The 26,715-nt window shown below is 45.2% G+C and overlaps 1 protein-coding gene across 1 annotated transcript in view; it reads left to right on the top strand.

Moving 5' to 3' along the window:
- The window catches only part of EXOC6B (exocyst complex component 6B), a 1,306,513-nt gene that overhangs the window by 142,597 nt on the left and 1,137,201 nt on the right, over positions 1-26,715 (top strand). The window contains 1 exon segment of the mRNA XM_029594539.1: positions 19,809-19,856. Coding sequence (XP_029450399.1) covers positions 19,809-19,856 — 48 coding nt within the window.

The following is a 26,715-nucleotide window of genomic DNA, read 5'->3' as shown; positions in this document are numbered from 1 at the left end:
CATTTGTTTTTTAGATGTTTTCACGATATATGTGCAGGGCTTGTTTGTATTTGGCAAGTTGTGTAGCAGAAGGGTCTTTTTGCCAGTTCTTTTCTAATTTTCTAAGGTTGCGTTTCAGTGTCTTTAATTCTGGGGTGTACCAGGGTTTCTTAGGGTTCCAGAACTCAACTTTTGGATGTGCTCGATATCTCAAGGATGCTTACTCCCACATTCCGATGCACCATTCTTCCTGGCATTACTGTGTTTCCAGGTCAGTGGACGCCATCAGCAATACAGGGTGCTCCCCTTTGGACCGTGGTCTGCCCCGAGAGTCTTCACCAAGTGTTTAACGGTAGTGGTGGCCTACCTCAGGTGAAAGGGAATTCAATTATTCCGTTATCCGGACGATTGGCTGCTTGTGGCCTCAGAAGCGAATACTCTTCAGACTCAAGGGACATAATAAATTGCTTAGAGATGCTGGGCTTCGTGATAAACTGCGAGAAGTCTAGTCTTCAGCTGATGCAAGTTCTTCAGTTGATTGGGGTCAAGATAGACACAGTAGTGGGGAGAGCTTTCCTTCCAGAGGACAAAGCTCAGACCCTGTGCACACTGGCGGTGAAGCTGTGGAATTGCGCATGCCCCTCGGCCTGCCAGATCTTAGCTCTCCTGGGACACATGGCGGCAGTATACGTAGTGCGCACACTTGACTCCATCTGCGCCGCCTGCAGTGGGGTTTGAAAACTCAATGGACTCGATTCATTCAATCGATAACCAAATCAGTCTTATTGACCAGGGCCATGCGAAAGGACATAGAATAGTGGCTATCCCCACCAACCCTTACATTAGGAGCCCTGTTCTGGAGCCTGGTGCACCAACTGGTAATGACCATGGATGCTTCCACAAGGGACTAGGGGGCACATTTGGGCCACCAGAAAATGCAGGGGCTATGGATGCCATTGGAGAGTACTCACCAGATAAATCTGCTGGAGCTGAGGGCGATTTGGAATGTCCTTCTCATGATCTTCGACCTCATTTGGGGAAAAAGTGTCATGGTCCACACGGACAACCAACTGGCCATGTTTTCATTAACAAAGAAGGAGAGTCAGGTTCCTGGAGCCTATGCAAGGAAACGATACAGATTCTCGAATGACCAGAGATGCACTCCATTTCCCTGCAAGCGACCTATCTCCCGGGTATTGCAAACACTGAAGCCGACCGACTCAGCAGAGTGTTCCACCCATATGAATGGGCTCTAAACCAAAATGTGGCGGGCGGACTCTTTGGTTTGTGGGGTCTCGCTTGCATGGACCTCTTCCCAACAGGAAAGTTTGAGTGTTCCGCTCGATTTATCCGAGCTGGGAATGGTTTGCACAGGACACGTTCGTTATCCCTTTGATGAAAGGACTATTATAAGCCTACAGTCCGATACTGCTCATCTCTCGAACCATATACAAATGCATTGTGGTCACCGCAAACCTGAATCTTATTGTTCCGTTGTGGATGAGAAAACCTTGGTACGCCTATCTAGTTTGGCTGTCCATTGCTCTTCCTATCTCGTTGGGAGATAGTGCAGATCTGCTGACTCAAGAAGGGAGGACATTGCTGTACCCCATGCACGCCTTGCTTCATCTTACGCTTGGAGATTGAAAGGAGAGTATTAAGCTACCTGCGGTTATCGACAGAAGTCCAGTGTATTCTAATATCACCATGGAAATCTTCCACAAGGAAGAACTATCTGAGCAAGTGGCACAATTACACAACCTGGTGTCAGGACAAAGGGATAGACCCATTCTCCTGCTCACTGGAGATCTTACTAGAGTACCTACATATGCTCTATCAGTCACCCATGCAGTGGCATTCCAGTTTCAAACCACCCCTTGATTTCCCACTTCATGAAGGGGATCTTGGGACTGAGACCACCAGTGACCAAACCTCTGGTCCCTTGAGACCTTAACCTGGTTTTGGAACAGCTCATGCTTTCACCCTTTGAACTCATAGACAGTAGCAACATGAAATATCTAACCTGGAAAGTGGTGTTCTTGGTCATAGTGACTTCAGCAAGATGGGTCAGCAAGCTTCAGGCCGTAGTTTACTACCCTCCATATTTACAGTTTCATCATGACAAGGTGACCTTATGCACTCACCTTTCCTTCTCACCTAAGGTGATCTCCGTTTTCCACCTGAATCAAACCATCATGTTGCTAACATTCTTCCGAAAGCCACATAGCAATGACAGGGAACGCCTCCTTCACACCTTAGACTGTAAAAGAGCTTTAGCTTACTAAAAACAGAGGACATAACATGTGCATTTATTTGTAATAGAGACATGCCCCTGTACCCCATGCAAAAAAGATCAGACAGACAACACATCTTATTTGAAAGGTTTCTTTATATGGAAATAATAATGTGCCGCAGCATAGACACTTAATTCAAATCAATACATCACCAAACAGCTTGCAATTGGCTCAGAATGTAACAACAAATAACTTTATGTATTATCTGTTTTATTAATTTTCAAACATAAAGGAACTAGAAATACACAAGCAGTAATATATGACGAGTGAGATAATCAAATTTGCAGATGATATAAAATTATTCAGAATAATTAAATCACAAGTGGATTGTGAAAAATTGCAGGAGGACCTTGTGAGTCTGGAAAATTGGGCATCCAAATGGCAGATGAAATTTAATGTGGATAAGTGCAAGGTGATGTATCTAGGGAAAATTAACCCATGCTATAGTTACACGGTTAGGTTCCATATTAGGAGCTTCCACCCCGGAAAGAGATCTAAGCATCATGGTAGATAATACATTGAAATCATCGGCTCAGTATGCTGTGGCAGTCAAAAAAGCAAACAGAATGTTAGGAATTATTAGGATGGGAATGGTGAAAAAAATGGAAAATGCCATAATTCCTCTGTATCGCTCCATGGTGAGACCGCACCTTGAATACTGTGTACAATTCCGGTCGCTGCATCTCCAAAAAAATATATTGCAATGGAGAAGGTACAGAGAAGGGCGACCAACATGATAAAGGGGATGGAACAGCTCCCCTATGAGGAAAGAGAGATTAGGACTGTTCAGCTTGGAGAAGAGACGGCTGAGGGGGGATATGATAGAGGTGTTTAAAATCAAGAGAGGCATAGAACAGGTAAATGTGAATCTGTTATTTACTCTTTCGGATAATAGAAGGACTAGGGGTCACTCTATGAAGTTAGCTTGTAGAACATTTAAAACTAATCAGCGAAAGTGCTTTTTCACTCAATGCACAATTAAACTCTGGAATTTGTTGGCAGGGGATGTGGTTAGTGCAGTTAGTGTAGCTAGGTTTAAAAAAGGTTTGGGTAAGTTCTTGGAGAAGTCCATTACCTGCTATTAATCAAGTTGACTTAGAAAATGGCCACTGCTATTACTGGCATCAGTAGCATGGGATAGACTTAGTTTTTGGGTACTTGCCAGGTACTTATAGCCTGGATTGACCATTGTTGGAAACAGAATGTTGGGCTTGATGGACCCTTGGTCTGACCCAGTATGGCATGTTCTTATGATATATAATGTGCTCTGTTACATATCACATATTATTTCAAAGAATATGAAGTCAAGATCTTATTTAAACCCCAAACCTGCAGCCCTTCCCGACTCCCTCCCTCTCCCTTTGCTGAGAAAGCTGATTTTAAGTAACAGAATAATAAGAATAGTGGTTGTTTAAAGAAAAAATAAACATAAATAAATAAATAAAATGTAGAGTTCAGTAGTCAGTCATTCAAAATTTGGCTGCACGTCCTGTGTGGTAGAGACTGTATAAAGGGCATCCACATCACCATAAACCGTTGCTTATACATCAGAGAAGAATGTTTGCTGGAGCAAAGTTCCATGCCTAATAAAACAATGACAATATTGTTCCAGTAGGTTATAGAAGGGATATCAGCTTGTCTCCAAACTTATAAGATAACTGTGCTGCTAAAACAAAAAAGTTATTGAGCCATAGTTTGTGCTTCATGTTGCCTGAGAAGGATCCTGGGAACATCCCAAATAGCACTATGAGTGGATAAAAAGTGATCATAAGGTCCATTATCCAAGCAACAAAGACTGTCCAAAAAGACTATGTTAAACTACCACTCCAAAGTGAGTGACCCAAATTTGCCACTTCCACTTGGCATTTAGGACAGAGATCGGAATCTGCAATCTTAGCTAGGTATTCTTGGCGTTGAGACATATACATCCAGTAGAATGAATACTTCATATCAGTTTCTCTCATCAGAACATTGCAAGTAATCTTGCGAATGGTCAAGAAGGCAGCAATAAAAGTTGAAAGTGAAAACTGAAGCTGTAATTCATGTTGCCATTTAGACCAGAGTGCGTCCAACGACCAAGTTTTATATTGAGTTTCCAGGGTCTTATAAAAGAAGGATACAAAGTGGCATTGAGAATCTTCCTGATCAAACCATTCCATAAGAAACTGCCATTTCGGGTCTCTGAAATCCTGGACCTGTAGGGTTTGAAGATAGTGTCGCACTTGATGATAATAGAAAAAAATCTTGGGAAGGCAAATGATATCTAGCACATTTATCAGAGAATGACAGAACAGAGTCATTAGTATGAAACATTTGAGACTTTTGAAAATATGACCTCATAACTGGGAGAAAATTTCCATTACCCTGGATGAGGTATGAAAGGAGAAAGTCTAGAGGTCAACCATCGCCAAGTCTGGCGACGAGGAAAAAGAAGTAACATAGATCATACATGGTAAGCCACAGCGGAATGTTTAGTCTGAAGTACAAACCTCAAAGAGAAAGGAGAAACTAACTGTGCCTCTAAAATGATGTTGGAGTAAAAGGTGGTACTCATGAGCCAGTCTCCTATATGCCTTAGATCTGTAAGTCAGGCAACCCCAATCCTCCCTTAGAGATAGGTTTCATTAACACCCTGAGAGCTAATCCAGATTTCTTGCCCCTCCAAAGAAAGTGGTTAAGCACCCCATGAAACCTCCTGAGGGTAGAATCATGAAGAGAGAAAGGGAGAACTCCCATTACATAAAGCCAACATGGGAGTATAGTCATTTTTACTAGATATACACATCCTGTGAGCGACAGGGGCAAATGCATCCAAGAAAGGACCGAAGTCTGTCTTATCCTGTAATTTGGAAATATTTATAGAATAAAGGTCAGCAATGTCCTTAGGCAGCTAAACTCACCTCCCCACTCTGCCGTACTCCAAGAGTCAAACGTCATTGCCTCTGATTTATCCAAATATAATTTGAAACCAGCTAAAGGGCTATATTCTCCATTGACTCAGTCTGCTTTGAACTTGGAGACAGCCAGAAGTACAAATTCTTGGGGAGAGCTAAGGAATAAGTTTAATGTATTCTTATTTTAGAGGGCTTGTTATATTTTTCTGTTTTTTTTTGTGTAGTGCTAGCTAGCCTTATCTGTATATTTTTCTAGATATTGATATTGCTGCATTAAATTGCTGTGTGTTTGTTTAATTAAAAAAAAATATATATATACAAAAAGGGATTGGCTAAACAGCTTTGGGCATCTGACTCAGTGCATTGCAGGGGACAGTCAAGTCCTCAGTCTTCTTTGAACTTCAAGGAGACAGCCAGAAGTACAAATTCTTGGGGAGAGCGAAGGAAAAAGCTTAAATTAGCTAGCCAAATCTGGGGGAGGGTCTTGTCAAAATCAATAGCAGATACAGTGTCCAATGAACAGCCCCGCCAAGTGTTAACTGTTTAACTCCCTCCCACCCCTAGGTTTGTTTTTCTTATATAATCTGTCTAAATACAAAGGGGTAGATTTTAAAAAAGGGCGCCTTCGCGTACTTTTGTAGGCGCATCAGGCGCAAACAAAAGTACGCTGGATTTTAGTAGATACGCGCGTAGCCGCTAAAATCCTGGATCGGCGCGCGCAAGGCTGCCGATTTCGTGTAGCCGGTGCGCCGAGCCGCGCAGCCTACCTCCATTCCCTCCGAGGCCGCTCCGAAATCGGAGCGGCCTCGGAGGGAATTCGCTTTCACCCACCCCCCTGGCCCTGTCTAAACCCCCCCCTACCTTTGTCGGGGGATTTACGCCTCCCGGAGGGAGAAGTAAATCCCCGCGCGCCAGCGGGCTGCTAGCACGCCGAGACGCGACCCGGGGGCAGTTCCGGAGGGTGCGGCCACGCCCCCGGACCGCCCTGGGCCGAAACCACGCCCCCGGGCCCGCCCCCGAAACGCGTCCCGCTCCGAAAACGCCGCGCCGATCGGCCCCGCCCCCGACATGCCCCCAACACGCCCCCCTCGAAAAACCCCGGGACTTACGCGAGTCCCGGGGCTCTGCGCGCGCCGGCAGGCCTATGTAAAATAGGCGCACCGGCGCGCAAGGCCCTGCTTGCGTAAATCCGCCCGGATTTACGCGAGCAGGGCTCTTAAAATCCGCCCCATAATTGGCAACAAGATAAATTAGAAATTTGGTATTTCCTTCGGTGTTATCCATCAAATAAATTTACCATAATGAGGACTATCCAATGTAACTATTGTGGAGCCTTTATTTTGAGGGAAATCACCTGGAAACGTAGGGCTTGCCCCATTTGTTCAGAACTCTCTTCCTTGAAAAAGGAGCTGGCTGAAGTTAAAGCTGAATTAGCTGCAGTAAAGAAAGTTTCACCCACTTTACATTATTCAGGAATTAATTCCCAATTACCACAGAAAAACCAAAAGTCAAGGAAAAAGGGGTTTACAGTGGGCTTAGGTGTAGGATAAGACCTGTGACCCACAGACACCTGTTCTTGACAGCTGTGCAGCCTACAAGTCTATCCCCACAACTCACTCAGGACATTAAGGAACTCAAAAAACAACAGGATTACAGTGGGCTCTGGTAGAATTAGACCTGTGATGCGGAGACAGATGCTGTATCAAGTGACACAAGTACAAAATGCCTTGTCTGTATTAGATGATGAAGAAGCTCTTGCGAAAGAGACTGAAGTGTTATCTGAAAAGAAAGAAGAAACCCAATGCATACAGAAATTCCATAATACAATCAGTAACCAAAGGAAAAAGTTCATTGTGCTGGGTGACTGTCATCAGAGGCACTAATCTGGGAACTCTTAGGGAGGGAAACACTACAGTTAAAAGCCTCCCAGGATCATCGGCCAGCAGAAATGCTATTCAAATAGTCAAAGTGATCAAAGAAGAAAGCAAAACTCTAAAGTTGATATTATCATCCACCTAGAAACCAACGACCTTGCTAGAAACAGCATCCACGTGGTACAGAGAGATTTCTAGTCTCTAGTGAAGCAGATTAGTCACATGGCGACAACCATTGCCTTTTCAGAAGTGTTACCTGTTCATGGAAAAGGGAAGGAGAGGCTAAGCCATATTAATAACTTCAATGTATGACTCAAATCCTGGTGTAAGGAACAAAGTTTTGGATTTATTGGGGGCTGGGGCTGTGTAAGGCACAGTAAAAAGCTCTTTGTCAAAGATGGCTTACATCTGTCTGTAGCAGGAAAAAGGATCCTAAGAGATAAATTCAAATCCTATGTCATAAGGCATTTAAACTAGATGCCGGGGGTGGCAGAAAGAAAGTAGAAGGTCACCCCCCAAATACAAATGCAATGGAAAAGGGTGAAGTGGATAAGAAAACTCAACTAAATAAGTCACAAAAGGAGTCCAAGCAGTAACCTGAATGAGAAAAGCTGGAAAGCTGTGAGCACAAATACTCGTAGTTTGGGCAATAAAATCCCAGATCTGCAAGCCCTAATGGTGGAGGCGGACTTCGACGTTGTTGCTGTCAAGGAGATGTGGTTCACGGAATCTCATGATTGGGATACAGCAATACCAGGCTATAACTTGTTAAGGAAGGACAGGAAAGGGGGAGAAGTGGCTTTTTATGTCAGAAACATTATCAAAGCATCTGAGCTGCAAGGAAGATGGGGCAAAGAAGAAGCACTATGGGCTGACCTAAAAAAAGATGATGGAGCATCCATTTTTATTGGCATGGTTTATAGGCCTCCAAATCAAATGGAAGAGCTTGACAGAGATCTGTTTGAAGACATCCAAAAGATGGGAAAGAAGGGAGAAGTGGTGATTGTTGGAGATTTTCATCTGCCAGATGTAGACTGGAGAATACCTTCTGCAGAATCTAACAGTAGTAGAGAGATAGTGGATACCCTGCAAGGGGCTCTGTTCAAACAAATGGTAATGGAACCCACGAGGGAGGGAGCTATACTCGATTTAGTGCTCACTAATGGAGATAATGTCTCTAATGTCCAGGTGGGTGCCCACCTCAGCACCAGCAATCATCTAACGTTATGGTTTCATATCACAAATAGATACGGAGAAGAAGCACGAAGACCTGAGTTTTGCAGTTCAAAAACACAGACTTTGATGAAATGGGGAAGTACCTGGAGGAAGAACTAGAAGGCTGGGAGAACAAGAGAGATGTGGATCAACAATGGACCAAACTAAAAGGAGCAATTACCAAAGCAACTAATCTATGTGTTAGGTTTCATTTTTCTCTTGCTTTTCTTTACTTTTCTATCTGGTTCTCAAAGGAGGTGGCTGACAAAATAAAAGCTAAAAGAACAGCATTCAAGAAATATAAAGGATCCCAAAGGGAGGAGCATAAGGAAAAATATCAGGTGGAACTGAGGGAGACAAAGAAAGTAATCAAGACAGCAAAAAGTCAAGCGGAAGAAAGGATTGCCAAAGAGGTAAAGCGAGGTGACAAAACATTTTTCAGATACATCAGAGAAAGGAGAAAAGTTCAAAGTGGTATAGTGAAATTGAAAGGTGAAAAGGATCAATGTGTGGAGAGAGTTGAAGAAATGGCAGAAGTATTAAACGAATACTTCAGTTCGGTGTTCACTAAAGAGGACACTGGAGAAGGACCATCACTAGTTAACAAGAAACTGGAGGGGAGTGGAGTAGATGTAACTCCGTTTACAGAAGAGAATGTATGGAAAGAGCTAGGAAAACTAAAAGTGGATAAAGCTATGGGGCCTGATGAGGTTCATCCCAGGATACTGAGGGAGCTCAGAGATGTGCTGTTGGATTTGCTGCGTGACCTGTTCAATAGATCCCTAGAAACGGGAGTGGTGCCGAGTGATTGGAGAAGAGCGGTGCTGGTCCCACTTCACAAGAGTGAGAGCAGAGAGGAGGCTGGAAGCTACAGGCCGGTTAGCCTTACCTCAGTGATAGGAAAAGTAATGGAGTCGCTGCTGAAAGAAAGAATTGTGAACTATCTACAGTCAGAAGAATTGCTGGACCAGAGGCAGCATGGATTCACCAGGGGAAGGTCCTGTCAGACAAATCTGATTGACTTTTTTGATTTGGTGCCTAGGGAATTAGATCGAGGAAGAGCACTCGATGTCATCTACTTGGATTTCAGCAAAGCTTTTGATACGGTCCTGCACAGGAGGCTTGTGAATAAAATGAGAAGCTTAGGAGTGAGTGCCAAGGTGGTGGCCTGGATTGCAAACTGGTTGACGGACAGAAGACAATGTGTGATGGTAAATAGAACTTACTCTGAAGAGAGAGCGATGTTAAGTGGAGTGCCGCAAGGATCGGTATTGGGACCAATCCTGTTCAATAGCTTTTGGGCCGATACAGTAAAGCGCAGCCACGGTTGCCTGATTTTTAACCCGCTTTGGACGCACGTTTTGAGCGCATAAGGCGGACCCGCAATTCAGTATCGGCTTTTACGCATCCTTATTGCTTGCAGAAAAAGATGCGTATCCCTTTCCGCCCGCCGCATGTATGTGATATGTTAATGATCGGATTAGCTATTCCCCCTGATACAGTAACATGCGCCCAAATTATCGCCTTTTTAACCCGCTTATTTACCGCGTCTTTAACCTGCATATTTAACGCCTACCCTGACCCTGGCGTTAGTGTGGTGTTCAGTCAGCTTCGTACCAGACAGTGCCATGGACAACATGCACATATTGGCTCTGGCGCTATTTTTCATTCGGTTGAGAAGCAGAATGAGAAATGCTCGAAATGCTCGAGAGATTGTAGAACCCAGCAGCAAGACTGGAGGAGGTTTGTATTTTGTTTGGGTTCAAGTATACCATCCATCTCTGGGCATCTCTGAGGCTCCGGACATGGACGCCTCTATGGACGCCGGAGAGATGGGAGGCTTGCCAGGCTTTCATCCATCTGCTAGGTGTCCTGAGGTTCCGTGGTCCAGTGGAGGTATGGACGCCTATACGGATGTCCAAGGTCAGGGCTTCCGTTCATGGACCTTCCCACCTGTATCCGGGCGTCCATAATCGGAGGCCTATGACCTTGGACGTCCATAAACGGAAGCCCTGACTTTGGACGTCCGGCTTCCATTCATGGATGTCCAAGGTCGGGGCATCCGTTCATGGACGTCCGTTCATGGACGTCCAAGGTCGGGGCTTCCATTCATGAACGTCCATGAACGAAAGCCCCGACTTTGGACGGCCGGCCTACAATCATGGACGCCCGGATACAGGCGGGAAGGTCCATGAACGGAAGCCCTGACCTTGGACGTCCATGAACGACGCTCAAGGCAGCGGGGCCTCCGATCATGTACAAAAGGACCATCCACCTACCTGGTGGAATGACATTTCAAATGACATTTGAAATGACAGGTACCAGCGCACTCTGCATACTGTATAGGCGCTGTATACCGCTCTATACAGTAAAATGGACTGTGAACGCCTACCGCTTCATTGACGCGCTTTGGACGCTCGTTTACCACCTCTTGGATTTGCGTCTAATTTGAATACTGAATCGAGCGGCTTGTGAACCAAAATGTGCATGCGTCAAACGAGCGGGCGCCCGGCACTGCCGCACCTTTTCTTACGCGTCCTTACTGTATCGGCCCGTTTGTGAGCGACATTGCGGACGGGATAGAAGGTAAGGTTTGTCTTTTTGCGGATGTTACTAAGATCCACAACAGAGTGGATATGCCAGAAGGAATGGAGCGAATGAGACTGGATTTAAGGAAGCTGGAAGAGTGGTCGAAGATATGGCAGCTGAGATTCAATGCCAAGAAGTGCAGAGTCATGCATATGGGGTGTGGAAATCCAAAAGAACTGTATTTTATGGGTGGTGAAGGGCTGATGTGCACGGAGCAGGAAAGAGACCTTGGGGGGGGGTGATTGTTTTGCCGACTTTAGATCAGTAAACACTATGTGACAAGGCGATAGCTAAAGCCAGAAGAATGCTGGGCTGCATAGAGAGAGGAATATCTAGTAAGAGAAAGGAAGTGATGATCCCTTTGTACAGGGCTTTGGTGTGGCTTCACCTGGAGTACTTTGTTCAGTTCTGGAGACCATATCTCCAAAGGGACAGAGACAGGATGGAGGCGGTCCAGAGAAGGGCAACCAAAAAGGTGGATGGTCTTCATAAAATAACTTAGGAGAGATTGAAGAACCTAAATATGTATACCCTGGAGGAGAGGAGGAGCAGGGATGATATGATACAGACTTTCAGATACTTGAAAGGTTTTAATGATCCATGGTCAACAACAAACCTTTTACATTGGAAAAAAATCTGTAGAACTAGGGGTCACGCTTTGAAGCTCCACGGAGGAAGACTCAGAATCAATGTCAGGAAGTATTTCTTCACGGAGAGGGTGGTGGATGCCTGGAATGCCCTTCCGGAGGAAGTGGTGAAGACTAAAACTGTGAAGGGTTTCAAAGGGGCATGGGAAAAACACTGTGGATCCATAAAAGCTAGAGGATGGGAATGAAGTGAAGAGCCATGGGGGTGGATTAGTGGAGTGGAGGCTAGTACCTGGTGATTACTACCCTTACTCAATAAGCCTTCGCACGGTTAATGCAACTCCAATATTGCTCTCTGCTTCAACGGCAAGGGGAAATGTGGAAAAGAGGATTTGCATTCAGACACCAACCAACAAGGACTGAACTTCACAATCTGAGTAAACAAATAAGCGTGGGGGTAGCTTGCGTATTATGGCGGTTACTACCCTAAACCAATTAAGCCTGATAAATCACTTTGAATGCATATACAGCATTGCTCTCTGCTTCAACAGCAGGGGGAAATGTGGAAAACAGGATTTACATTCAGACAACATCCAACAAGGCATTGATCTGTGCAGTCTGGATAAACAAGCATTGGGGTAACTTGCGTGATACGGCAGTTACTACCCTTAACCATTAAGCTTTATGCTCACCTTTAATGCAACTCCAACATTACTCTCTGCATCAATGGCAAGGGATGGCAGGACATTTGAATCAAACAGTTACGAACAAGGGCCCTGAAGTTGGTGGTTGGTGAAACAGATAAGTATGGGAGAATAAGTGTGAGAGCTTGCTGGGCAGACTAGATGGGCCGCTTGGTCTTTTTCTGCCGTCATTTCTATGTTTCTATGACACAAAGGGCATTACGCAGAGAATTGATGGGGTCAGTAATGTGTATTAGCAAGTCCTCAGCAAATACTGCCACCTTAAAAGAAGTGTTCCCACATACAATTCCACGTATATTAGCAGAAGAGTTCAGAATTCTCAAGAGGATCTAGGGAAAGAACAAAAGTAGTGGGGATAGTGGGCCCCCCCTGACGAGTACCTCTAGACAAAATGAAATCCCTGGAGAATTCCCCATTAACCAAAATCGCTACCTGGGGATTTGTGTAAAGCGTGATGAGAGAGGAAATAAATTGGCCTTGAAACCCAAATCCCTTAAGAGCCTCAAATAGAAACTGCCAACTCACCCTATGAAAGGCCTTTTTGGCATTGAAACTAACCAATAGAGAATTCATTTGCTTTTTGAGTGAAAAATCTAGGGAAGCCAGGACCCTGCACACATTTACAACCACCTGGCGGCCTTTAACAAACCCCCACCTGGACCTGTGATATTAATTTGAGCAAAATAGAGGACAAGGGATCTGCCATGACCTTAGCCAATAATTTATCACAATTTAAAAAGCGAAATAGGGCAATAAGAGCCATGTAGAATGGGATCATGTCCTGGCTTGGGTAGAATTACTATAGTTGGCTATGTTAGCATGCCGGTTAGGAAACTGAGAGTTCACCAGGGTGTCGAATAATTGACCCAAAGGTGTACAGACTTGATCAGACAGGATTTTATAGAATTTGTTAGGCAAGCCGTCTGGTCCAGGTGATTTACATAAAGCAGAAGTTTTAATCGCCATGGCTAAATCTGAAACCTTGATTGGGGTATTTAAACACTGCAAATCCTTATCTTAACTAAGGCAAAGCTGCCTTTGTTAAGTAGCATGAATAGAAGGGAGGTTACGAGGCTCAGCTTTATATAAATCCTGATAGTATTTATAAAATATATCTCCAATATCTTTAGTGGAGTGCTTCACTTAAGCTGCATTATCTTTTAGAGCCAAAATGTGGGTCTTACCCTCCCAAGACCTTATAATACTAGCCAACAGTTTCCCCACCTTGTTCCCATAGCGGAAAAGTTTATATTTGTAATACAACAAGCTCTTCTGAGTTTTTTGATGAATCAGCTTGTTAAGTGCTTTGGGCTTCCTGGGGGGGGGGGGGGGGGGAGTATATGCACTCGTGGCTGGGGTAGTGATACCTCAGCTGGGTCCTTGGAAATCTGTTCTGAGATTGCTCTGGGCCCGTCCTGGTGCCCCTCGGGTTTCCAGGCCGGTAATGAAATCCGGTTCTACTGGGGTTTGTGCATGTGACTTCCCGGCTTCCTGTCTCCTAGTGGAGTTTTTGGGATTTCTCCCCTGGAGCATTCGCTCTCAGTTTCCGTTGTTCCTAGCAGGCTGAGGGCTTTATCTCAGTGGGTAACTCCTTGCTGGATTCGGCAATGAGTTGTTCGTTTGGGGTTGATAGACAACCTGGTGACTTGTGCTTGCCCCAGCAGTCCACTGGTCTGCCTCCTTGTGTTATTTGCTCCTCCGACTTCCTATGGTTTATCGAGGGGAAGGGAGGAAAAGCTAGGCACTCATAGCATATCTTCTGTATATCTGCTGGGAAGGATACACCATGTTTTTCGCCATGCTCTGGCCAACACCTCCTTTAGCTTTTCTTATTTCTCTAGGTTGCTCAAAGGACCTTCCTGTCCCCCTGTGCTATCCTGTGACAGGATAGATGAACCTGTTCTTGACATGTAGTCTTAGGTGAGCTTCAGACCTATCTCATCCCCCTACTTGGGAATTTTGGGCTGCAGGTCTGTTTTGGGGATTGTCCCTCATCCCCAGAAACCCTTGCACTGCCCTACGCGGTCAGCTTGATCTGCTGGTTCGGCATGCACTGTCTCTCCCAGGCCCTGCCGTGGCTTGCTACTTGTTCTCCAAGCATTGCTTGGGAATTTTCTGCCCATTATGCCTACCAGCTATACTTGGGCATTCTTCTGCAAAGACATTCAGTGGACCGTAGTTTCTTCTGGTGGGCTCTCAGGCCTCAGTTGTTTTTTGGTTGTCTTTAACACCAAAGGAAACTGTGTGGTCTTTGTCCAAGAGTCTTTTTCTTGTCTACATCTCTGGGTTCTTCCTCAACGCACAATAAAGCTCTGGAATTTGTTGCCAGAGGAGGTGGTTAGTGCAGTTAGTGTAGCTGGGTTCAAAAAAGGTTTGGATAAGTTCTTGGAGGAGAAGTCCATTAATGGCTATTAATCAATTATACTTAGGGAATAGCCACTGCTATTAATTGCATCAGTAGCATGGGTTCTTCTTAGTGTTTGGGTAATTGCCAGGTTCTTGTGGCCTGGTTTTGGCCTCTGTTGGAAACAGGATGCTGGGCTTGATGGATCCTTGGTCTGACCCAGCATGGCAATTTCTTATGTCATAATGCCTCTGTATCGCTCCATGGTGAGACCGCACCTTGAATACTGTGTACAATTCTGGTTGCCGCATCTCAAAAAAGATATAGTTGCGATGGAGAAGGTAAAGAGAAGGGCAATCAAAATGATAACGGGAATGGAACAGCTCCCCTATGAGTGAAGGCTGAAGAGGTTAGGGCTGTTCAGCTTGGAGAAGAGACGGCTGAGGGGGGATATGATAGAGATCTTTAAGATCATGAGAGGTTTTGAATGAGATGTGAATCAGTTATTTACACTTTCGGATAATAGAAGGACCAGGGGGCATTCCATGAAGTTAGCAAGTAGCACATTTAAGACTAATCAGAGAAAATTCTTTTTCACTCAACGCACAATTAAGCTCTGGTATTTGTTGCCAGAGGATGTGGTTAGTAGAGGTGTGAATCGTGTGATCGATCATCTTAACGATCGATTTTGGCTGGGGGGGGAGGGAAATCTTATCGTCGGGTTTTTTTGTTTTAAAAAATCATTAAAAATCGTAAATCGGGGGAGGGCGGGAAAACCGGCACACCAAAAAAACCCTAAAACCCACCCCGAACCTTTAAAAGAAATCCCCCACCCTCCCGAACCCCCCCAAAATGTTTTAAATTACCTGGGGTCCATTGAGGGGGTCCCGACGCGATCTCCCTCTCTCTCTCTCTCTCTGGCCATGGCTGCGTTGAGAAATGGCGCCGGTGGCCCTTTGCCCTTATCATGTGACAGGGCAAAGGTAGCGCCGGCGCCATTTTGTTTCTTGGCTCCCGACGTCACGCCTACTGGAGATCGCTCCTGGTCGCCCGTATGACATAGTGAGGGCAAAGGTAGCGCGGCGCCATTTTGAAGATTGGCAATACGGCCCGCGTGCAGGAGGTCGCTCCCGGACCCCCGCTGGACTTTTGGTAAGTCTTGTGGGGGTCAGGAGGCCCCCCCCAAGCTGGCCAAAAGTCCCTGGGGGTCCAGCGGGGGTCCGGGGGCGATTTCCAGCAGGCGTGACGTCGGGAGCCAGGAAACAAAATGGCGCCGGCGCTACCTTTGCCCTGTCACATGATAAGGGCAAAGGGCCACCCGCGCCATTTCTCAACGCAGCCGAGGCCAGAGAGAGAGAGAGAGAGAGAGGGAGATCGTGTCGGGACCCCCCCCACTGGACCCCAGGTAACTTAAAACATTTTGGGGGGGTTCGGGAGGGTGGGGGCTTTCTTTTAAAGGTTTGGGGTGGGTTTTAGGGTTTTTTTGGTGTGCTGGTTTTCTCGCGCCCTATTTAACGATACAATACAAATGCCCCTGACGATAAATCGGGGGCATTTGTATTATATCTGCACTCTAACGATTTTGGACGATTTTAAAATTATCTGACGATAATTTTAATCATTCAAAAACGATTCATATCCCTAGTGGTTAGTGCAGTTAGTGTAGCTGGGTTCAAAAAAAGGTTTGGATAAGTTCTTGGAGGAGAAGTCCATTAACTGCTATTAATCAAGTTTAGTTAGGGAATAGCCACTGCTATTAATTGCATCAGTAGCATGGGATCTTCTTGATGTTTGGGTACTTGCCAGGTTCTTATGGCCTGATTTGGCCTGTGTTGGAAACAGGTTGCTGGGCTTGATGGACCCTTGGTCTGACACAGCATGGCAATTTTTTATGTTGTTATGAACCTTGCTTGTACTGTTTTCCATGATGCAGAGTTTGCTTCTGCTTGCTGTCGCATCACTCCTCTGCTGCGTATGAGGGTTTGTGTCTCAGTCTTTCTATGGCTTTTCTTTGCAGATTCTAATCCACACAAATCTGCTGAATTTTTAGGGAGTTGAATAATACTTTTGCAAATCACTGTATGTATAAATAAGCTTTTTTTGTTCAGATTTAAACTAAAGAATAGTGGTGTAAATGAGCTTTTCTAGTTTTTAATGGTGGCTGGTCTATCTGTTTTATGTAAATGATCGTCTAATTTGGTCATTTGCATGGGTGTGTGTCACTTAAAGAGAGTATCTGCCCAAAATGTTCATAAGACGGAAATAATATGGCTGAGTATGAAAACCATAACTCAAGAACGACCTACATTTACTTTTGGGACTAATAAAATAACAGTCATGATTTTGGCAAAATAATTGACAGTAGGCTCTCTGTGATCAAGCATATTCAAACAATAATCAGATCTGGCTATAACAAGTTGATACTTATATGACTAAGACCACTTCTAGAATATGAAGATTTTCAGAAAGGTTTGCAAACATTAATATTCTCAAAAATCGATTACTGCAACTCATTTTTCATTGGATTACCAGTAAGTACACTAATAATGGTGTATGTTATTGATGTATGTTATTGATGTACGCTGTATGTATGTATTGATGTACTCAGTGTTCTGTAATACTTATGAATCTTAATGTCATGAACCATGGTGAACCACTGATTTTTCACTTGGAATGACAGTATACAAGAGCTCTAAATAAATAGATAAATGTTACAGGATGCTACAGCGTGGGTTCTAACAGGTGGTAGCAAATTTGGTAACCTAACTCTGATATTGGTCTCCCTATATTGGTTACCTATAGAATCTCATATCAGATATAAAATATTAACAGTAGTTTATAAAAACATTAATAATAAAGATTCCAATTGGATAGGAGCAGCAGTATACCTTCATATCACAAAGAACATTGAGATCCACTAATAAAGGGTTCCTGAGCATTCCCTGAGTATAGAGTGTACCTGTGAGTGAAGTACATGATTGGTTTATGTCAGTAACAGAACCCAGGCTATGAAATGCTATGCCGGAAGAAGTACGCATGATTTAAAAACATTTAAAAGGGAGTTAAAAACTTGGTTATTCAGGACAGTGTATGGAATCAATGAAGATTCATGGATTAGACTGAGATTATTGTTATGTAATGTTGTATGGATGATTTTATGTATGTTTTAATATTGTGAATCACCCTGATTGAATTGGAAGGATGGTATATAAATATTGTAAATAAATTGTAAATAAATAAAATATCTGCATTACTGGGGATTTTTTTTTTAATCCCACCCGGTGGGCATGTCAGGCACGGGTGGGACCATAAACATATTTATAGTCTCTTTGGGGCAGGACCCTGGCTAGCTGTTCTATTTCCCTTTACTTCCAAGGTATAGATCCTTTCATTTGGGGGGGAAAGGGTTTCTTTCAGGTTTTAAGGCAGGGTAACTGACTTCTTTCCTCTAATCCCCTGGGTGAGGTGAATTTTTATACTCTGTGTGCCCAAAGAAGAGACAGGGTCCACTGGATTAGTGTCTAAAATAATAGCAGAGTTTAAGAAAACAAAGCGGAAGACAATCTCGTATAGCCGGAAGGCAGTAGTAGCAAAATGAGACCAGTCGCCTTAAATTATGGGAATCCTTTATTAATTAAACAGAAATTAAAACACTATGATAAAAATTATGCCCGACTCAGGCCGAGTTTTGCCTCGTTACCTTGTCTGTCTCATGGAACAACGGTTCTGCAAGCGCGGGAAATATTATCAAGAAATACCGCTATTGTGAAATTTCATCATAGTTTTAATTTAGACTGATTGTTCTGTAGATCATAATTTCCTTGTGGCTCAACATACATTTCACAATAGTGGTATTTCTTGAATATTTCCCGTGCTTGCAAAACCGTTGTTCCATGAGACAGACAGGTATCGAGGCATTGTAACAGTGATTGTGTTCATTGTGCAGCACTCAACCGAGTACGTTGTTTTTGCAGGTTTACATTAGTTATTTCAATCCACAAGCCCTTGATGAAGCCCCATATTTGGGTGAAACTTGGCCTGAGTGGGGCATAATTTTTACCTCAGTATTTTAATTTCTGTTTAACTAATAAAGGATTCCCTTAATTTAAGGTGACTGGTCTCAAAATAATAGCTTTACTGCAGACAATAGTGGATCAATGGCACAATAAATACGAATGATAGCACTAAGGTCTTTCTGGAATTGGTTGCATCTGTTTGTCCTCTATCTATGCAAGAGTATTTGGAACGGGCTGGTAATCCAGCCATGCTCCTGGCTTAGGTTATTATTATTATTATTATTATTTATAACTTTTCTATGAGTGGTGATCCCTTTGAGTGGATGGGAAAACCCTTCCCAGATGGTAAAAAATTGTCTCTGATTTTTTTTCTCTCTCCCTAGTGGCTTTGAAAACTCTGATTGGGTGTTCTCCAGTTATAAATAAGTTCTTACAGTTAGATGACCTTTGTCTTGATGGGGATCCTGACTGGAACTGCAGATCTCATAGGTCTACGAATGGGTAGGAAGAGGGGCTTCCTCCCAGGTCTTCAAAATTAACTGCTTTGATCCCCGAAAGTAAATAACACGGGGGATCCCTTACAACGGGTCACCACCACTTCAGGGACAGGTCTTCCCTAATCCTCAACACAGGGTTCCCCACTCCCTGAGTCCTGGAAAGGCCCAGGTGTTCAAGTTTCCTACCAAGCAAAAGTCCAAAAAGCCAACTCAGTCCCTGGACAACCGCTCTGCATTTCTGGAGGAGAGAACAGCAGTGGAGCCTTTACCTATTCTGAAGGATCCCAGGCAGGATGGAGCCTAGGCCCCAGGAAGGCCAAAAAATGTAACACAGGCAAAATCCTACAACCATCCTCTTAAACTGCCAACTAAGACTGCCCCAGAGCCCTTTACGGAGCTCTGCAAAAAAAACCTCCTACAGGGGATATCCATTACTTCAACCTCAATGAGAGGGACTTCCAATGAATGGATTCTCCCCCTAATTATCTCTTTGTAACTGCACTAACGTGTTGTCCCAGGGCTTATTGATATCCCTAAAGATTGCCCGGGTTACAAGTACTTTATTGATATCTGCAATGAAACTTAATTGTAATTAAAAAAAAAAAATCTTTTAGCAGCTTTTGTGTTTCTATGACATGCTCAAAAGCTTTCTTGTTATTATGTTGGAAGTATAGGGCAGTGGTTCAGCTCCTGCGTGAGGTAATGTGTCTGTGAAAGTACTTTAGTCAAAAGTGCTCTTTGTGCAAAGCAACATTGTTATAATTTAAGCTCTGCCTAAATAAAGCTTGAACAAAAATCTTTGCTTTTCCCCCCAGAGTCAAGTGACTGAAACGAATCAAAAGCTGCAAGTCGAAGGGAAAGAGGTAACCTTAGAGTTCTTTTAAAAAAAAAAAAAAAAAAATCTTTTCACCTATAGTAGCTTGAATTTTAGAGTATTTATTTGCCCAGCATATCTGATATTTTTGCATTCACAGGTTTGCAAATGTAAACAGATTTAAAAAAAGAATTTTTTGTTGTTGTAATGGTTTGCAGCTAAGGTAGACTAGCTTTATGCTGCTAGAATAGCACAATCCTGTGTCAGAATATTTTGGTTTGGAATCTGGGATCTCTCAGAGCGTATATGTTGGCTGAGTAAAATCCAAACTTTGGTTATGAAAGGGTTGATTCTCCAAGACTAGCAGGATGGTAGTCCTCACACATGGGTGATATCATCAGATGGAGCCTGATGCAGAAAACGTTCTAGAAACTTTGACTAGGCACACTGAGCATGCCCAGTATGCACTATACCACCCTCTTCAGTCTCTTTTTTTTTTCTGTGGAGCTGTCAGCATTGCAGTTAAATAGAACCCAAACATTTTTGGCTTTTTGTCTCGTGGCAAATTTTTTTTTGTTTGTTTTCTCTCTCTCTCTCCTAAAGTCTATTGCCAGGTCTCTCTGTGCCTTCCTGTAGTGTCCCCAGTCAAAGTTTTTGGCGTTCAGATAAGTTTCCTTTAGTGGTTGGTTCCTCCATGGTGACTGTGCCTCAATGCCCTTTCTTCCATCGCTGCCTGCCACCATTGTTCCATATTTTTCCAGTTTGTTTTATCCTGTCAAGGCCATGTCTTGCTTCCGCCGATGCACCTAGTGCCCGAGGATCATGAGGATTCCTCATGAGGTTTGCATCCTCTGCCTGGGTGCATCACATGACATCCAGGGTTGCTGCTTGTGCACCCAGATGACCCCGAAGGGATGTCTGCTTCGACTCGACAAGATGTACAACCTCTTCGGGTCAAAGAAGTCCGAGCCATCGGCATCAGCGGACCTCAGAGCCATACTGATGGGCACCACGCAGTCAACATCGGCGGGACCATCGGTTCTGTCGAGGTCGCTGGTGGATAGGGGCGCCGGAGACCGACCATTGTCGATTTTCCTCCAGGCCGAGGACGCTGAGTTCATCGTCCTCGACCTCAGCACTGGGGGAAGACTGGGCTGAACATCATGGGAAGACCAAGAAGCATTGGCACCGGTCACCATCTGTGAATGGTGCCAGGCAAGGGGACGCACCAGCTTTTGCTGAGATGCCCCTGAAGTGACCACATGGCGAGGAGTGCCAAATCTCCATCGATGCCTGGGGTCCACGATGGTCTCAGACAGTCCTGGTGCCAGTCATCGATCCCCCTTGTGGATCTGATGAAGACATGGCCACCCCTCCTTCCTCCCAGTCGGTGTTGACATTGGTAATGTTTGAGGAGGAGTTGGAGCGTCAAGTTTAGCTAGTGGTAGAGTGGGCACTGCAGGGCTTTGGTCCCACAGCACCAATGGCACTGGAGCTGGTGCCGCATGTGCTTGTACCACTTCTGGAGAAGCTCAGTGTGCTCATTAGTGCCTTAATGAGCCAGCTGGCATTGGTTCCCAGGATGACACCGGTGCCCAGCAAGGCACTGAGGCTTCCCCCTACTGATACAAAGGTCGTTGCTGGTTCCTCCTAGGAGGAAGCTCCACCAAGGCTGGCGGAGACACCAAGGCTGGTAGTCCCCCATCTAGTTCCAGTGGTGCCTGCACCTCTGGATGTTGGCCGAGCACCTAGGGCCCCAACCTCTGTGGAATACAGTGAGGATGAGGGTTCCTACAACCCTTGGGGGATTAACATAGAGAATATTCCGACGAGGATTTGGATAGTCTCCCGTCAGACCCTTCTCCTCCAGAGGAGCAAGGAAAGTCCCCACCTGAGGATTTGACCTTCACAAGGTTTGTCAGGGTGATGGCATTCCAGCTTTTGACTGAAGAAGACGCCAGGCACAAAATGCTTGAGGTTCTTCAGTTCATAGAGCTTCCTAAGGAGATCATGGTGGTCCTGGTATATGAGATCCTTATGGAGTTGTTGCTTAGCATTTGGGAACACCTCCTTACAGTGCCTCCCGTGAATAAGAAGGCGGACGGGGTTTAAGTCATTCCAAAGGCTGCCATATTCGATAAGCATCAGTTGACCCATCAATCAGTGGTGTTCGAATCTGCCCTCGAGGGCCAAGCACACTCAGACCCACTCTTCGGCGCCCCCAGGAAAGGACTACAGAGCATTGGATGCTCTTGGGAGGAAGGTGTTCCAAGTCACCATGCTTATTGCCTGCACAATGCCTACCAGCTCCACATGAGCCAATACTCGTGGGACAACTGAAAGCAGGTGTAGGAGGTGGCTGAGCAGCTGCCTCAACAACAACAAGATCCCCTTATGTCGCTGGTGCACAAGGATTTGGAGTGTGGAAAACACGAGGTCTGTGAGACCTTTGATTTAGAAAAGGTATCAAGGGTCTCTGCAGTGGGAATCGGCGCCCGCAGACTGGCATGTTACCAGAGGTACAGGAACGACTTGCCGACGTGCCGTGCATTGGAGAGAATTACTTCAGAGATAAGATGAAGGATGCTGTGGCCCAACTCTGGGACCATCATGAAACCCTCCGACAACTCTCCACCAGCACTCCAGACACGTTCTCCTCTTTGAGGAGACCGTCAAGGCAGGGGCCCAGGAAGTCTTTCTTTTGCCAAAGGAAGTAATATCTTCTGCCTCCTCGATCTCGTACACACCATCAGAGCTCCCACGGCCGTTCCAGGTAGCTGAAAGCTTCTAAGCCCCAGCCTGCTCCTCAGTCAACTCCGGGAGGTGGGGGTTTTATTTATTGATTTGATTTTTTATTTATTGATTTTTTTATATACCGTCGTTCGGTGTAGCCATCACAACAGTTAAAGCATGACAGAAACAATTTCTAACACAGGTAAGAACAGTGCATGCTAAAATAATAAATAAGAAACAATATCACTCATGATAAGAACAGGTTACATTTAAGCATTAAAAAAGAATAAATACTAAAAGCAAGACTATAAGAAGTTAAAATCGTGGAATGAATATGGAGAGTAGGTAGTAGAGGAGGAGTGGATTATTAGGGATCTTGGTATGCCTTTGTGAATAGCCAGGTCTTTGTCCTTTTTGAATGTTTTGAGACTCGTTTGTAATCATAATTCAGTAGGAAGTGTGTCCCATAATTTTGGGCTTGCAAGCAAGATTGCACGTTCATGAACTTGCGAGAGTTGAGCAGATCGTACTGACAGGATTGTTAATAGCTGATTGTAGGTTTCGTTGCGGTACGTGAAGTTTGATTGCTGCATTTATCCAGTCTGTCTGTTCCTTATATATAATTTTATGTAAGATGGTAAGTGACTTGTATTCGATTCGGAATTTTATTGGTAGCCAATGTAATGATGTCAAAATTGGGGTAATGTGCTCATATTTCTTGGTGCCAGTTAAGATTCTAGCTGCTGAGGTTTGGAGAATTTGTAAGGAACGAATGGTAGAAAGAGATAGGCCAAGTAAGAGTGAATTACAATAGTCAATATTGGCGAATATGAGAAGTTGTAGTACAGTCCTGAAGTTGTCTGGGTTTAGAAAGGGCTTTAGTTGTCTTAGTATTAGTAGTTTGTGATATCCATCTTTTATTTTCGCTGCAATTTGTGTTTTTACTTGCCTCTAGGGAGTGTAAGCCAGTTGCCCCTATCTGGGATGAAGGACTCTCCAGGTGGGGGCAGGCTGCGGATCTTTGCGAACCGGTGGCCCAGTTAACCTCAGACCAGTGGGTTTTATCCATCGTCTGCCAGGGGTACCAATTAAACCTATTGGATGTTCCGCCAAATTGCCCTCCGTGCCCATCTTGGGGGCCGGTAGCGCATCAGGAGGTGCTACAAACAGAGCTTTCCTACTTCTTAACAGCCAGAGTGGTTGAGTCAGTACCACCAAGGCAGAGGGTGGGGATTCTACTCCAGGTACTTCCTGATTCCAAAGAAAACAGGAGAACTCTTCAATCTTGTAACATAGAATTACAATAAAATTAAAAAAAGAAGAAACCCAACTCCGCAGACTGAAGAGGTACGCCATGTGGGCATGTGGTATAGGGTATGCTGGGCATTAATCAGTGTGCCTAGCCAAAGTTTCTAGAAACTTTGACATAAGTTTTCCGCATTCGGCTCCATCTGATGATGTCACCCATGAGTGAGAACTAACATCCTGCTGTCCCCGGAGAACATTTGTTGCAGATGAGCAACTCTACTATAGTAAGGGAATATTGGCTGAATTATTTTTAAAAAGTGGCAAAATAGTATTTTATAGTTCTGGAGCGTTCAACCGATTTCACACTGAAGGCTTTCAAAGATGACCAATAAATGATAGAACATGTTGTGATTGTATAGCTGGTTTCTCACAGGACAAGCAGGATGGTTGTCCTCACAAATGGGTGACATCGAGGATGGAGCCCAACCACGGAAAACTTCTGTCAAAGTTTCAGGAACTTTGACTGGCCCCTACTGGGCATGCCCAGCACGGCACTAACCCTGCAGCCAGCAGAGGTCTCCCTTCAGTCTTCTTTTTTCCGCGTAGCAGTAGCCACGCGGTTAAGGAGCTCTTACCACATTCCTGACAGGAATTCTTTAAACTAATTCTTGAAGAAAAATTTGCCCCTCAGGGGTCTCCCTTCTTCAAATTTTCCTCCGCGGGACTTCGGTAAGTTTTTGCCATAAGTTTTGGTCGGCTACCGTCGAGTTCGGCCCTCGTGGCCTGTTGGCAGTCGACCATCCCGCGGCTAAATTTTTGGCATATGGCCATGACGTTGGGGTTCCGTCGGTGCCCGGACTGTACACGTACTATGTCCATCACAGACCCACATAGAGTCTGTGTTTTGTGTTTAGGGAGTGAGCATGATGTCCTGACTTGCACCAAATGTGCCCTAATGACACCAAAAGGTCGCAAAGCCAGAATGGAGAAGATGGGACTCCTTTTCCATGCTCACACTCCGACGCCATCGATTGCATCAACGTCATCGGAACCGGCACCGTCGAAGTCTCATCATCATTGACAGCCTCCCGGTGACCATCCGCCATCGACGACTTCACGGCCATCGACTCCTGTCCCTTCCCCCGAAGATCGAGGGGATCGGAAAGAGAAACAACGCCATCGACGTCATAAGTCTTGGACCGTCGAGGAATCGAAGTCATCGACCTCAGTACTGTCCGAGCCTCCTTCGATGAAGTCTCGACCAGAAGTGGCACCGTCCACTTCTGTCTCGCAGACACTGAGGCAACCCTCACCCCTTCGGGGTTTGGGAGCCGCGATTCCACCGGCGACGGTGGTCCCTCCGGCTCAGCCTCAGCCTCCCTCTCCCGTTGAGCCGGGTCTTGTTACCCCAGGTCTCCGGGTAGAACTGGACCGGCTGGTCCAGGAGGCCATCGACAAAGCGATGCTACGGTTCCAGACTCCTCCGGCACCGAGAGTGGAACCGGTCACCGACCCGATTCCAGCGGCACTGGCACCGCTGCTTGCCCGGATGGAAGTGCTCATGACTGCCCTTCCACCGGCAAGACCCGGGTCACCGACAGCTTTTTCAACAGGTGGAGAAACACCGTACCGAATTCCCCCTTCGGGGGTAGTTCCATCGGTGCCATGTCGTCCCTCGCCACCGATACATTCCTCGGAGGCGATACGCACATCAGCTCCACCGATGACGGCACCGATTCCTTCGATGCCTACACCGATTCCTTCGATGCCGGCACGGGCACTGATGCCGACACCGATTCCATCAAGGACATTCTCGATGCCCCCGGTAATTCCTTCGAGTTTCTTGGAGCCTCAACCGGGGCCCTCAGGTATTCAGCCCCCTCAAGGTCCTACAGGTCAGCAACTTGATCCCTATGACACCTGGGGTGATGATACCTCTACAGACACCGATGATTTGCCTTCACCACCCTCTCCTGCGGAAAGTAGAAAGCGTTCTCCCCCTGAGGACCTCTCTCGTAAATTTTGTGAAGGAAATGTCTGAGTTGGTCCCTTTTCAGCTTCAATCGGAGCAAGATGACAGGCACCAGATGATGGAGTTGCTCCAATTCTTGGATGCCCCTAAAGTCATCACCTCTATTCCAATTCTTCAGGTTTTTCTGGACCTTCTAAAAAAGAATTGGGAATCTCCTGGATCTGTTGCTCCAGTAAACAAAAAAGCTGACTCTACCTATCTTGTACAGTCAGCACCTGACTTTCAGAAACCACAGCTAGACCACCACTCTGTTGTGGTAGAATCAGCTCAAAAGAAAGCTAAAAGAATAAAGCCACATTCTTCCATACCTCCTACTAAGGAAAATAAATTCCTAGATAGTATAGGTAGGAAAGTATACCAAGGAGCCATGCTGATTTCCAGAATAGCCTCTTATAAGCTATATATGACCCAATACAATAGGGTCATCCTTAAACAGATACATGAGTACTCAGATGCCTTACCAGAACAGTTCCAGCCACAACTTCAATTCCTCCTAAATAAAGGGTTTGAAGTTGGGAAGCATGAGATAACAACAGCTTTTGACGTTTTTGATGCTTCCACTAGACTTTCTGCTACGGCCATCTCCGCCAGACGCTGGGCTTGGCTTAAGTCGTCTGACCTTCGCCCGGAAGTTCAGGACAGGCTCTCTGACTTGCCCTGTCTCGGAGACAATTTGTTTGGGGAGCAAATTCAGCAAATTGTCGCTGAATTGAAGGATCATCATGAGACACTTAAACAGCTCTCATCCATTCCTTCTGACTTACCTTCTAAACAGCCGTTTAAGAAGGACCCAAAAAAGTCATTCTTCCGTCCACGGAAGTATTATCCCCCACTAGCCAAGTCTAGGTCTGCGAGGCCTTATCATAAATCTCAGCCTCGCCAGTCTCGTAAACAA

Source organism: Rhinatrema bivittatum, chromosome 1 (genome assembly GCF_901001135.1).
Source record: "Rhinatrema bivittatum chromosome 1, aRhiBiv1.1, whole genome shotgun sequence".
Lineage (NCBI taxonomy): Eukaryota > Metazoa > Chordata > Amphibia > Gymnophiona > Rhinatrematidae > Rhinatrema > Rhinatrema bivittatum.
The sequence above is the reverse complement of the archived record's forward strand: the minus strand, read 5'-3'. Positions and strand labels throughout refer to the sequence as shown.